A 15483-nucleotide genomic window follows, 5' to 3' on the forward strand; every position below is an offset into this window, starting at 1 on the left:
CCCACAGGTTCCACACATACAGGTCACATTCCTTCCCTAAAGGGACTTCATGTGAAATCTTTTTATTACTAAATCTAGATCCAAGTCCAGTATTTCATGTCAGTGTGCAAATTATGTCAAGTGACTCTTCATGGTTCAGTGATCTGTGGGTAAATAATAAGTTCAGCCACACCTTATATATAATAGGAGAGAGAAAACAAAACTGCAATAAAAATTCCAAATTGCAAAGGGGAGAATGTAGAACATCCAGTGGCTATCAGTCCTCACACATATTACAATCTTTTTGGACAGAAATGGCAGACTCCTTTATCTTGCAGTGAAGTGGAGGTCTGGGGCTGCCTCAGTTTCACTCTCCAAGAGGATCCCCCTTGTCTATTATTTCTGTGCAAGAACCTCTTCATAGGACAGGACAGCTTTAAATGCCGTTACTCTTTGGTATAAATGGGAATGAATATTTGGTGGAGGAAGGGGTCCCAAGGACTGCTTTCAGGGTTGGGCAATCGTGGAGTATTTTCCTCAGAGTTGAAGGCTCCTCTGTAGTATAAATCCCTCATGACTTCAGTTGGCTCCCATCTATGTGCTTCTGGTTGTGATGGTTAATTTTATGTATCAACTTGACTGGGCCACGGGGTACCCAGATATTTGGTAAAACATTATTCTGGATGTTTCTGTAAGGATATTTTGGAATGAGATTAACATTTAAATCAGAAGACTAAGTAAAGCAGACTGCTCTCCCTAATGTGGGTGGGCCTCATCCAATCAGTTGAAGGCCTGAATAGAACCAAATGGCTGACCATCCCCTGAGTAAGAGAGAATTCCTCTTGCTTGACCACCTTTGAACTGGGACATTCCTTCAGACTCAAACTGAAACACCTGCTCTTCTGGGTCTTAGCTCGAGCACTCACCCTGCAGATCTTGGGACTTGCCAGACTCCATAATCACATGAGCCAATTCCTGATAAATCTATTTCTCTCTCTACATGTATACCTTCTATTGGTTCTGTTTTCCTGGAGAACGCTGATAATACACTGGTCAATGCCATGGGTTAGTAATAAAAGTAGAGATCTAGCTGATTGATACCTTCATTTAGAACACAGGTTTGGGAAGGCTGTAAATTAATGGCTTTTGCATCTATATTGGCCTCTTTTTGGGGACAATACAATGCAATGACCTGGAGAAGGGAGGAACAGCTATTCTCCCTTTGCTGGAAAGCTGCACACCAGCTGCATCTTTTCAAGAGGCATGGATGTCCCTTTTGACAGGTTGGTGGGGGTGAGTATAACAAGAGGATTCTAGAAGAGGCCTGGGAGATCACACTTATTCTAGGTCATAATTTTTCTTTATTGTACTTTTCCCTTCTTCCTTCTTTTGCTCAAACTAACTTAACTTTATGCAGGAATCTGGCTTTTCCATTCTGTCAAGGATCCAGACGGCTGCACTCAGTTGATTTGGATTGCAGGTCACAGGCAGAAACTGTTTCTTGTAGCAAAGCCCTATTTCATTCCTTCTTGTTTTTAGAGGCATAAGCTTCAAAGAAAACCTCTCTTTCTTGTAAAAATTTACGAAGGCTTCAACCTGTAACCAATACGTTCCTAAAACCTAAACTTTCTGTCCAAGTCCCTTAATGCTGCAGCCCAGGGAGACATATGGGCTGAAGATCCCAATATACATTAGCCAATGGAGTAACCCACTGTTACAGTACCACAAGATAAGAATTGCCAATGACCAGCTGTGTTAAAGACTGTTACTTGTCCCAGTACCCATTTAATCCTCCTCCTTAGTAAGAAGAGCCACAATTTTTAATTAGGCACATTGCCAACCTGAATAAAGACTTCTTCCCATTCCCTTGAAAGCAGGTGTGGCTACATGGCCAAGTTCTGCATATGGGATGTCAACAGAAGTGCTGTGTGCAACTTCCAGAAACTGTCCTTAAAGGGCCAGTTAAGATTATTTTTCCTTTTACAGACCAATCTAATCCTTACTAACACCCTAGCCTAGGATACAGAGGGTTTCCTATCTTGATTCATCCAATTTTATAATCCAGGGGCTGTAACTTGCCACCCTTCATTTCCTGGTATCAAATTCTGACATAGTTGACAGAAAATCTAACTTACACAAACTTGATTAAGAAAAAAAAAAAAAAAAAAGGAACGTATTGGCTAATATAACTGAACACTCCACAGGGATAGATGCGCTTGGCTTAATCTAAACCCAATCAGCCTCCTCTGAGTTGTCACCAGTCTCAGGCAGGCTCCCCTTACAGTAGCAAAACAGGCTAACCCGCTTTTAACCTTATATCTTTATAGCAGGACAGAGTCTATCTGCCTGTTCTGTAGGTCCCTCAGATTGTACCAGTTTAGGTCACCTGCACAGTTCTGATCCAAACACAAGATCACAGGAGTGGGATACTCTGATCTGTTGAGCCTGATGAAAACCCACCCAGGAGCTAGGGTTGGGCTTAATCCCATCCAAACCAGATGGCTGTGAACAGGAAGGAGCTGGTAGTTTCCCAAAGGAACTCAAGTAGGGTTACAAGAAGGGGGATGCATGTTCAGTAGCAAACAGCAGATTTTTACCATACCCTTCAATATAAATTATATTTGTACCATCACTTGGCCTAAGCTTTACAGATTCATTACTACCCTTTGGAGAAATACTAAACAAGACTATAGGAGATTACGAAATATTATAAAGTACTTTTGGGTAGACTAAGCTACAGGATTTCAAATAAAGTATTTTTTGATGGGCTAAGAAATAACTTGCTTTCCTTCTCACTTCTAAGGGGCACACACGTTTGGTAGGGGAAAGGAGGATTTGATTGCTTAGGAAAAAAAAAAATCAAACCAAACCTCACAACTCGTCTCCTTGGCATTTAGGAAAGTGAGAAAGAACAGCTGGATCATGCTCTCCTGTAGACTGTCCACACACAGGTCAGCCACAAACAGTAGCTTCCTTCTTACAGAGTTGCATGAATTCATTACCTGGAAGACTGGATGCCTGCTCTCAACTTGGCTTTCCTGGCCACCTCAAGTTTTCCATTTCCAATGCACAGAAGTTTTGTTTGTGAGGGTCCAAATGCGGCAGAAACTATTCACAAGCTTCTGAGCTGCACTTGCTGCGTAGGCCAAGGGTGTTGGCTGAACAACTGACCAACCTTTCCAGGGAGAGATCTGAAGCAGGTAATTTGAAAAAACACCTTCCAATCCGTCAGGAGCATGGAAAAAGTTGCTGTCTCTTCTATGTTGGTGGAAGCTCCAAAGCACAGCATCACAGCATCTGGTTAACCAACCACTGGAACTTCAAAACACAGAGATCAGACTCTACTCTTTTTCTTTAGGAACACAGAGGAGCAGTCAAGAGTAGGACCACAGAGCTCTAGGAAAAATAAGACTGTCTTTGCACCACAGATTCATACCATATGGACTTAAACTAGAATCAACTGTTCAAGGAGCCAAAAGAAATCATGATACCAAGAGGTGATGTGTGACAATCTCTCCTCACAGTAAAAATAACCTAGAGTGCTTAGCAGAAACCTGGGAGAAGGAAAAGCTTTCTGAAATAAAGTGAAACCATTATTTGATAGTCCCTGCATTACCTACACCTGAGGGGGATGGAAATTTCCCTTTTAAAAATCACGAGGCTTAGTTTACGTCTCCTTGATTATACAGTTCAGAGCACTTGCTTCCATGAAATTAAGAATTAAGACTCACATTTCACTGTTTACAATGCCTTTCATTTGTCTTTTCATGGATTTTCTCCAACCATCCCATTTCCACTTCTGAAGCCATTCCCAAGATTTCCAACAGGTCCTCCTGAGATTATACTTCCTCTCCCATGATCGTCCTAGCTCCCCTGAGCCTGTCCTGTCCAGAGGCAATGCCCGGCAGCTCTCAGTTGGATTCACCACTGTACCAAGCACATGTTCCTTCCGCAGCTCAACGTAAGGTCAACTCGACAATCATTGACAGCTATCTTTGTGTCCTTATGTCCTTTCCACGTGGGTCCCCTTCACAATATAGTCCTGGACAGTCATGTTCCCTGAGGTCTGCTGTAACAGCTTTGAGCAGTGTTCAACTTAGCAGCGCACAATTCATAATGGACAATGAAACAGACTTGATGCTATTATGTTGGAATCCACTGAAAGAAACTGGTGCTAGCATTAACAGCTGGTTTCAAAGTAACCGAAGTGGCTGAAGTTTTTATACCCAAACCAGCAAAATATGTGAGTAACATGGCTGAAAGACTCAAGAGAAGAACTAAACACGCTAGAAGAAACAGCCTGCTGTCCATCAACAAAGAGAGAAACCTCCAAGAAAAGCGGTTTCACAAACCATGAAAAAACTGTCCTACTTTTTCAAAAAATTCATTAAAGTAGCCGATTAAAATAATTATCCATTTTTAAGTGGCAGTAAACTGTAATATTCTCTCTAAATTATCATGAAACATAGTATGACTTCAGGATGGCTTAGTGACCTGGGCAGAGCCCACCTAGGAGGCCAATTAGCCTAATGGTTAAGGACATGACCTCTGAAGCCCACCTGCCGTGCTTTAAATCATGGCTTGCCTAGTTACTTACATGCCTAGTTACTTACATAAAATGGGGATGACGGTACTGTATTTTATTGACTCTAGAGCTCATATTTTAACATTCTTGATATCTTTAGGGCCTTAAAAAGGCTGGTGGCCAGGCCACAGTCATGATGTACCTGTCATTCATTGCTTGTGCATGTGTGGACTTGGTGGTTGATTCTGGTGGCACAAGTCAACATCAGCAACCCTTCAATATCGCATTCCACAGACCATCATCCTAATAACTGTTGACCAAAACCCTTCTATTAACATCTTCTGATCAAGAAAACACCAGCATTAGAACTTGCAGAATGGGTGTCAATGACTTTGAAGGAAATTGCACAGTGGTGGAGCACGTCATTAAGTATTGCTGCATCGTGAGGTCTGAGTCATGAAGGTCAGGCTGTGAAGTTTTAGGAATGCCTTACCCAGTGAATTTCACTTGTTTAAAGTATAAGCACAGAATGACATAAAAGTTTGTCTCAATATCACATTACATCAATTCTAGCTATTTTTTCAATATTTTAACATCTCAAGTCAGGATGTGTCATACAATTAATTAAGCCATGTTTTTTGTTCTTAGTGGTATACACAAAGTGGTGTGTCTTACAATTGATGGAGTCTGAGAGTTGTTGGAATAAAATGCCAAAAGAGCTCTTTACATAAGTATAAGCATTCTAAATTGAGTTTTTAAAAAGCATTGTCATAATTTAATTGGCAGCATTGTTTTCATTCTTAGTGTTACATAAAATGGCACATCTTATAATTAATGACATTTTGGATTCAATGAAACTCAGCAGTACCTACCTCACAGGATTGTGAGGATTCAGTGATTAATGTTTTAATGTGCTGAGAATGGTGCCTAGCTTATGCTAAATTCTATGTTTTTAGCTATTAATATTAGTCTATCAGTCAGGGGCTTTGCTATAGATTGAGAGATATCAATCTATAACAAAGCCTTAAAAATTTGTTTTCAACTTAGAGAGCTTCCCTACTTCTCCCACCTTATCTCAATACCCAGTCTTTATTGAGGGCTTACTTTATGCCAGAAACTGTGCTTGATACGGTGACGCAATTATCACCCACAGTTTTGGACTTCAAGACCGAGTAAACAATGAAGAATTTTATCAATAATTATATAGACAGGAAGAAAGATAATACCAGGTACCGACAGGAATTAAGAGAAGGGAGAAAACCCAATGTCCATCATTTACCATTTAACAGTGTTACCTAAGGATAAGCTTTAACCACTATGTGACTTGATTTTCTCATCTGTAAAATGGATTTATCATAAACCCTGTCAATAATGCTGCTTGCAATAACATGAATCGGTTCCATTTTCCACCTAGCCCCTGTTCACAAATGCATGTGGGCTCAAATCCTTAACTCTTGGCCGAAGCAAGGAATATGAAAGAGGGGGTGAAGGTGGGTGAGGAAGTGGCAGGCTGTCTCAGGAAGTGCAGAGGCAGAGGGTGAGTTAATCTCAGAGAAGGCTGATGAGATGGGCATCGACTACCTGGGAGATTTCTGGACTAATTCTGTTTTCCTAGAAGTACAAGTCAGACATAGGACTGATTCACAACTGTCGGAATTGTGCTTGGTATTTAGTAAGCTATTAATACACATTGTTTATTACTCTTATTATAGTGTGATATTAAAAACACTTAACAATCAGTATAGTATTAGCATCAGCCAATCAGGAGACACATGCAGTGTGAACATAACTATGGGTTCTACATGGGAGGATCACAGCAATTACAGGTCAAGCTGGGTCTCAAAGGAGAGGGAGAATATGCTCACAAGGAGAATATGAACAAGGAGAAAGGCACTTCAGGGGGAAAAAGGCTGGGACGTATATATGGTAACCTTCTTGTTGTTTTACAATACTGAAGTAAAGGGTGGAGATGAAAGAAAGAAATGGCTGCAAAATTAGCTTGGGGCCAAGTCATGAAGAGTAAGCATTTGGTACTTTATTCAGTAAGAAAATAAAACCGGCAACAGCAGAGTTGTGTAGTAGCTCACCAAAGGCTAAAGGATGCATTGGGTTATGAAGTTCAAAATGAGGGCAGCCCACCACACTCCCAATATGGAAAATGTTTACATTTTAGTTCATTTTAAAGAACATATGCACAGATACTTTACACAGCTTCCAGTTGACCCAAGTTGAAAGAAAATACTTTGTAATGAAGTACAGATCCCCAAAGGTTTATTTAAGGGCCTATTTTTATTGAAATAGTCTTCATTTTTTGAAGCATTATCCTCCAGTACAACTCTGGTTTCAAAATCAGTATTTCTCAAATGTTCATGAAACTGGAAATTTCCAAATCCATGATGGAAACAGATTGGTGCTCTGTGCATCTGATCAAACCAGTAGCAACATAATGTCAAACACAAATGGGAAGCATTAAAAAAAAAAAAAAAAAAAAAAAAAAAAAAAGCCCATAATGGCAACTCAAAGCAGCAATGGCATCAAATAGGAACTGAAATCTCTAGTTAAAGCCAATGAAGGTTTGCAGGTTAATTTCGAATTTTACTCCTTATGCTATTTCAACTCAGAAACCTCTTGCTACTCAAATTCAAATAAGTGTGCAGTGGACATCTGTTTGTTACTTTTGTATTCTCAGGAACAACCTTTCGTCACCTGCTCCCTACACCTTTCCCTTTTCTGATAATTTTCCCTTCCTTTGCGGGAACTCCACATCAGCTCAGGAATGGAATGTGATCCAATCTGGATAAAATAAAAGTTCTTACTCCAAATTTTACATAACTTGCTGCCAAGCTTTGGTTAGGATGATGTAAGCTGAAACTGTCAACAGCTGTCACCTACCATCCTCACCTCACTGCTTCCCACCTCAAAGAGGGCATCCCCACAGAGAAAGTCTGCCTGGAAGAGAAAACCAATCCAGGAAAAAAAATCAGGGTCAAGTATGGGAGGTGGAAAGATGGCTTCTTTGGTTCTTTGGACCCAGCCATGCCTGAGTTTCCCTGTGTAGGAGCCAGTAAACTGCCCTTCATGCTGACGCTAGTTTGAGTTTCTGACACTTGCAATTGAAAGATGATTGGTTAATAATCAAAAGTATATAATATCTACCTGAAAATAAACAACACATTTTAAGACAGTAATTTACAATTAAATAAAAGCAGAGTAGGTATCTTTACTTAATATTTAATGACTGATAAGAAATCAGGTACAACACACTGTATATGCCAACCAAATTAAACAAAATGTATAAAGGAAATTGTTGGCCTCATAGTTATGTGTTTAACATTTTACTATACATTGTGAAACCTGAATCCCATCACTTGCTACAGAGAAACAAATTGGCTCAACTACACTTAGGAATCTTAAATATTATAGTAACTCTCTTTAATTCATATTTATAATATGAACAGGTACAAGTCTTGTTTGCTGTAAATTTATGGCTGTTAATCCCATATGTAATAATTAGCAATTATGAAAGGCCTACCTTCCCTTTGAAATCATTGTTTAAAAAATAAAGAAGGCCAGGTGGAACTTTTCTTTTAAAATGTGGTTCGTGAACAAAATGCAGGATGTTGAACTTAACATGGGTCAGGGAGTTTGTTTATTCATCAGAATTTGTCAGGAATCCAAAATGGTGAAGGCCTCTAAAAAAGAAATTGGGTTGTAATACTACAAACTTCTAGGGCTCTCAGTGAATTATTCCAATTCACCCCCTCCAAGCAGTTGACATGGTTATTCACTAAAACACGTGTTTATTGTAAATCCTGTGGGAATAAATGTGCATATTAATCAAATGGGTTGATAGTTATGTTAAGGGAACTCTGCTAGTTAAATTCTTTCCTAAGGAATAGACTATAATAATTTAAAGTCTAATAGAATTCTAGACAATAGGGATGGTAAAGATGCATTAGATCATGTAGGGTTTTTTCCCTTTCTTTTTCCACCTGGGTAGGGGGAGGGAAAGTACAGGATAAATCCTTTGATTTTTGTCCAGTTTTCAATTTAAATTCTGAACGGGATGGAACTCAACACTTTTCTTGGAAATGAGACTACATCATAACAGATTTCACTGTCAGGAAATTCCTCTCCACCCTGATATTCAGATCACGTGTTCTTTTTGTGTACTTTATCCCACTTTTCCCAATAACAATTCTGACACATTTGATTCAATTCATTCTCTTTCTTGCCTGTCTCAAGAAGACAAACTTCACTGTTAAATTTTGAATTCCCATTTCATTGTCTCTCCAGTAATACTGTGCAAAACATAATTCTACACAAAGTTTTTGCTATATGAGGAGAAGATTCCTGAAGCTGCTTTAGGAAGTATATATATTTCTCAAATGGCAATGCCTTACTGTCTATGAATCACATTTCCACTATCACTTTTATACCAAGGGTCTTTGTGCCACTATTGTCTTTAGAGGCTCTTCTCATATATATATATATATGTACACCAAGTTACATATATCTGTGTTCTAAAAGTTTCTCCTACGCTCATGTTCTCATTATCTTTTCATAGTTCTAATCTTTCCAAGTCTCTTTAATACCTCTGGTTTCCTTTTGGTCTAAAACTGATTCTAATTGTAAACTAAAAATGAATTTCACTAACGTCCAATTTTGTCATTGTTTTTTTTAACCACTAAGTGCACAGATGCAATACAGACGTAATAATCTTTTATAGTCATACTGCAATTTCATAACTGTATAAATTCCAATAAAACTAGGAAACTTTAATTTTAATATGTGAGATCATAATGTATACAGAGCTGCCGTAAGTTATAAATTAAGTATATACATGTATATACATAAATACACACATACATTCCAGTAACACTTTGAAGAGTTCCAAGTGTTTTTTCAGTTATTGCTAGATGTTTCAAAACACAGCGTAAAACTGCTCATCACAACACCCTGTGTGGTAATGACAAGAGTAGAGTGGGAATGGGACGAAAGGCACAGAATTCATAGTAAGACACAGCTCACTGTGTGAACAAGTAAAGCCAAATTCATGAGCACTGATGGTTCAAACAATGTGGAGCCACTGATTTTCTGAAATGAATATAAGAAATAGCAGTTCAGAGTATCTAGACAACCATTTACAAAGGACATCATACTGGGTGCTACCCAAGTATAAAAGACTCATCCAGTTGTCTCAAGAGGTTAAGTTACATATAAATCCCAAAGACAAGAATAGGCAAATGATGGACCAGTCCTCCTGTGGCTAGATGGTCTGCCACATGGCCTTTCTGTTTAGTGAGGTTCCACTAAAGAGAACGCCAACTTTGTGGCTGACACAGGTGATCCTTGGGTTTGGTCTTGCATCAAACTAACAAATAAAAAAATTTGCAGCCTACAGAATGAAGCGTATTAAAGCCTGTGCCTTACGAGTCAATTCAAGAGGCTAGAAAATACATTAAAAAATTTTTTTTCAAGACTGTTTAATTACTTTTCAGAGAAACAAAAAACTCCAACCACCAAGCGACAATACCCCCAAATCTTCCAACAAGGTCCTCTGCAATTGTCTGGGAATTTTCATGTTCTTCCTCCAAAAGAAGTGCTCAATTTTCATTGCCAATGTTCTTAGTAGATTCACTTTTCACTGAAAAAAATAAGTAAACATACAGACAAGTGTTTATGCTGTTTCTGTTTAGCCTGTTCTGTTTTCCCCTCTTCTCTCCTCCCTTCTGATGCATACCAACAGCACTGCTCATGGGGACAGACAAACCATGTCATGTCCCAGGCAGCTGGGATATACAATTCTGGCCACAATAAATAGAGAAATGATGTCTGAAAGTGGCAATTATATTTTGTGAGGTAACATCCTTCCTGACTCTGTGGAAGACTTGGGAATGGTCACTTCACAGTGTGGGTAGGATACGATACTTTTGCCACTGAATAGACCACTATTATCACAGAGGCTGGCCAAGTGTGGTTGGAATAAATTTTTTCCATGATTTTTTTTAAACTTAAAATTGAGGGTCAGTATATGTTGAGTGAATGTGGGCTGACAGAAGACTAGCTAATCTCCATCTCCTTCTTTTCACAGGAAAGAAGACTCAGAGCAGAAATGAAACTCCTTTAAAGGAGCTGCCTTGACTACAGCAAGACTATGATTCACAAACTAAACTGAGAATTCCTTGAGGATAGACACTGGACCTTTCTTTCCTATATCTATCTCCCCCAGGGTAGCATGTATGCTGAATCAATATAACTGTAAGTTACTCCAAATTTTAGCTTTCTTTTTTCAATTTGCAAAATGGGAAGCAGAGTAACCGCTCCACTTATTTCATTGTGTAGTGGAGCTAAAAGGAAATAACACATAAACACTTTGAAAATTGTTAAGGTTAAAATAGAGATTATTTTGCTTGAGGCTTATAGTCCTTTATCTCCATTGTGTAGATAAAGAAAATAGAGCTCAGAGAAGCAGAGCGAATGCCAAGGACCCAGCTAATAAGAGCTGATGCTAGAACCATAAACTTGGATCTTGCCTCATATTCCAGTTGCCAAGTTCCCTGGGGTATGCCGATGGTACCTAGATGTACGATTGTACCAGCAACCAGATTGGTGTCCATTGAGTCCTTTTTATGAGGAATGTACTGAAATAGGTTCTATCCAAGATATGGTCCTGATCCTTGTGGAATTTCATAAACTCTAGCAGAGTCTTTCAAGTATCTCCATGATATTACAAGTTAGTTGTTTTCTCCTCTGGCTTTCCCTTCACTGAAACCATTATAGAACCTATTGCACTGTAGCATTTACATGTGTGTTCTTGTGCCTGAACTCCATCCCCATCCCACTGCCCGCCCCCCACACATACATACACACACACACACTGAAAGAGAAAGGAAGAAAAAGAGGGGGTAAGCAGGAGTGAGGGAGGAGAGAGGAAGAATGGATGAAAGGATTTATTGGCCCAAGAAGAGACTGAAGTGGGAATTCCCTGGTGGTCCAGTGGTTAGGACTCCATGCTCTCACTGCCAAGGGCCCGGGTTCGATCTCTGGTCAGGGAACTAAAATCCCACAAGCCGCATGGCGTGGCCAAAATCAAAAAAAGTTAAAAAAGAAGAGACTGATATGTAAGTAACTGCTATGCTAGTATTTTCACTAATTCAAGTAATCATTTTTGGGTTGGACTCCTCAAAAGACAGAGATATTTTCTAATTTTGAGTTATATTAGAATAACAGAGACAAATATTTTGCTGGTACTTTTAAGTTAATGGGCTTTGTGCTGTTTGGCACTGCAGTTTGGGAAATACATTTTCCTTTCACTGCTTACTGAAGTTGCCCAGTTTTCTTCTTTTGATGGAACTCCATTCTTTTTTTCCTTAGACTGAAATGTAGCATGCTTTTATTGTGTCATTTAAATCTACCAGCTAACTTTGGCAAACAGGACCTGTGAGACAAGTAACACCATTCTGAGCACTTCCCACTGGATTGACACAAGGTGGGTGAGCAGCACCCTACACTCTACACCTAGTGGGCTACCTTAACTGCTTAACCTTCTCCAGTCAACCCTTTTCATTCTGTCAAAAGCAAAAAGCAAGCAAACAAAACTTGTCTATTGCTCATCAAAAAAGGCAGACTTTTGAAAAAATAAACTATGGCAATCTAGACTCATAACAAACATTATAACAATCATCAAGTATGAAAAACAACTGAATCCCAGTCCAGAAACACATTTTTCCCAAACTAGAAGAGAGACACCTTTGCTATGAACTCAAGATCAAAATCCAACATTTTTGCCTCTGGAGAGAGAAAGAATTTCAAGGCTTTCCAAAGAAAATGCCCTGTTCTTATATAACTCTCCCCCTGCATTAAAGGACCACCCTGCAGAACATCCAACGCTGTGAGAATGTACAAAGAAACAGACAACTTGAAGTGCTTACACAAAGAAAAGCATCTACAGGAAGGCCTGGCATTATTTTTAAAGTGTGTGTATTTATGTGACAACACTGATATGGTCCTTAAAATACTGCTAGATCCTCTTTGGTTCTTTGCCACAGCAGGTCTAAATGATCCTCTATACTGAAAGCACGAGTCACTTGAGCTTCCTGTAAATAAGCCAAACATCGTATACCCACCAAAAAATAGCAAATTTTACTTTATAAGGTTCCAAGTACACTACAAAAGTAGCCTTTTCTTTTTGCTTCATGACAGGAAGCCTTACTTCAATGTGCATTCCTAAACAAGGTGAAAGAGGAACTGTGTGTGCTGTGGTTATTTACACAGACAATGTTTGCTCTGGCTAGTAACCCACATTACTAAACAACTTTCCCTGAAACCAACATTTAGAGAGAGAGCTATGTGAATTATATTAAGGAAAAAGTAAGGTTTTACACAGCTTTAAAAAAAAGTGAAATTGGTCATTTAGAACTGAAATTTCTAACTTAATTTGAGAAAATAAAAATGGATGTTCTCAAATTGTAAAAAATATAAAGTCAAGAATTAACCTAGGTTTCCCTGGTGGCACAGTGGTTAAGAATCTGTCTGCCAATGCAAGGGACACAGGTTGGAGCCCTGGCCCGGGAAGATCCCACATGCCGTGGAGCAACTAAGCCCGTGCGCCACAACTACTGAGCCTGAGCTCTACAGCCCGCAAGCCACAACTACTGAGCCCACGTGCCACAACTACTGAAGCCCGTGCACCTAGAGCCCGTGCTCCGCAACAAGAGAAGCCACAACAATGAGAAGCCCGCGTACCGCAATGAAGAGTAGCCCCTGCTCACCGCAACTAGAGAAAGCCCGTGCGCAGCAATGAAGACCCAACACAGCCAAAAAAAAAATCAATTGATTCAAAATGTTTAAAAAAAAAAAAAAGAATTAACCTAAAGATTTAGAGACATATAATTGATTATTAGAAACTTTGTGTGTGCCAATTAAAAATCTGGTTTCAGGGCTTCCCTGGTGGCGCAGTGGTTGAGAATCTGCCTGCCAATGCAGGGGACACGGGTTCGGGCCCTGGTCTGGGAGGATCCCACGTGCCGCGGAGCGGCTAGGCCCGTGAGCCACAATTGCTGGGCCTGCGCGTCTGGAGCCTGTGCTCCGTAACAAGAGAGGCCGCGATAATGAGAGGCCCGCGCACCGCGATGAAGAGTGGCCCCCACTTGCCGCAATTAGAGAAAGCCCTCGCACAGAAATGAAGACCCAACACAGCCAAAAATAAATAAATAAAAAATTAAAAAAAAAAAAAAAAAAAAAAAAAAAAAAAAAAAAAAAAAAAAATCTGGTTTCAAATTGTGGCACTGACAAAATTTTGGCCACTCTGGGAAAAAAAATAATTCTCCTATTAACTTTCACAAAGAAAAAAAGTTATCATACACACATACAGAGAAGACCTTACAACGAAGGTTACTGCCTATTACAGTCCATAATGATGGTATAACAATAAAACCTGAACCACATATTTCAAAAGATATTATTTTAAAAAATAGAGTTCAATCCAATCCAAGGATTCTATGGCCCTCTGGAGTTTGTTACAATGAAACTTGGCCTGTACCTATAACTCTTAGCTGAAAGTGCTATCTAATGGTTTTGAGTTAAGTAAGTAAGCTCTCTCTCTTTTTAGAAGTAATTTTTAAATTTTATTCATCCTCTAGAATTTACATACTGAAACATAATTAGCTTAATCAGTAACTGCAGATATGGGTAAGTCACTTTATACACTAACATTTTACATATACCATTTCTGGTTTTAATAAATCCTCCCAATTCCACTACTCACCAAAGAGGGGAAAGTATCTACTTTTAAGGAATCACTAAAATGCCAAGGAATATAGCCAAGGAAACAAAATCAGAGAAAGTAAAACCAGTCGGTTTAAAAGAAACGGAGATAACGGGTCAAGGCAATGGCACCAGCTTATTCTAAATGCAGTCCAAATTTTAAACACAATGTTCCTTGAAACATTTCCCTTTTCTATAAGGTAGAATACTAAAAATGTTTTGTAATCTCTCATTTTAGGCATCTCTAAAGAGTTTTAATTAGGGAGTAAATTTATCTGATCACAGACAGACTGTTACTTGAAGACTATTACCTTAAAAAAAGACAAAAACACACAAAACTCCCAAAAGGCAAAGTATATCCTTTTACAGCCAGACATTCAAACTGATTCATTTATTTTAAGTTGATAAAAGCTTACATGCTCTGAAACAGAATAGAAGCAACAGCTCAATCATATGGTTCTTTACAGTATTATCTGTAGTTACAGAGTAAATTCAGTTAAGTGTGTAAGTACAGCGGGAAAATATATAAAGACAATAATGTAATTGCTTCAGTTCACTAGAGTTATTTAAGCATTATAGGAACAAATTTACACTTACCTTGAAGAACTTCCATGTCATTACTGTATTCTTTTAATACCACATGTAATGTTGGGTACTCAATGATCACTTTGTTCCTCAAATTGTCAAGGAGACTTTTGTCAGGATCCATTTCATAATATCTTATAGTAAAAAAGCAAAACAAAAATAAAAAAATACCATTTTAGTTGAAATTACTTGTAAATAAGAGTCCCTTACATTAAAAAATTTTAAATGGTGATGACATTAATTCAACAGTTATTTCCCTATAATATAGTAACTTTACCAAGAAAATCAGGTAAAAGAGCTGTTATTATAAGAGGTCCTAAAGCTAAATCAAAAGCGTATGAAATAATTTGACATTAGGAAAGCTCTAGAACAAGTCATTCATTTTCATATCAATAAGGGATAAAGGCTAACTTTTATATAATATCTATATTTGATGTGTCATGAATTTTTCTTGGATAAAATATTGACTAGCTAAAAATTCAAATTCCTCAAATACATTTAGTTTGAGTCTTAAAAGAAAACCAAACAACTATCCCATGATAGTTCCTAGTAATATATGGTGGTAAAATGGCTACAAAATACTTTCGTAAAAACTTAGTTCTAAATTATAAATACTTTCTGGAAAT

At 38.5% G+C, this 15483-nt stretch overlaps 1 protein-coding gene across 1 annotated transcript in view; it reads right to left on the bottom strand.

Annotated features, from left to right (window-relative positions):
• Nucleotides 1-6773: 6773 nt before the first annotated feature.
• Nucleotides 6774-15483, bottom strand: part of ZNHIT6 (zinc finger HIT-type containing 6) — a 58144-nt gene continuing 49434 nt past the window's right edge. The window contains exons 9-10 of the mRNA XM_036868702.1: nucleotides 14870-14991; nucleotides 6774-10151 (exon numbers count right to left, since the gene is read on the bottom strand). Of these exons, the coding sequence (XP_036724597.1) occupies nucleotides 10111-10151; nucleotides 14870-14991 (163 nt within the window). The 3' untranslated portion in view covers nucleotides 6774-10110. The remainder of the gene's footprint in view (nucleotides 10152-14869; nucleotides 14992-15483) is intronic.

This window comes from Balaenoptera musculus, chromosome 1 (genome assembly GCF_009873245.2).
Source record: "Balaenoptera musculus isolate JJ_BM4_2016_0621 chromosome 1, mBalMus1.pri.v3, whole genome shotgun sequence".
NCBI classification, from domain to species: Eukaryota; Metazoa; Chordata; class Mammalia; order Artiodactyla; family Balaenopteridae; genus Balaenoptera; species Balaenoptera musculus.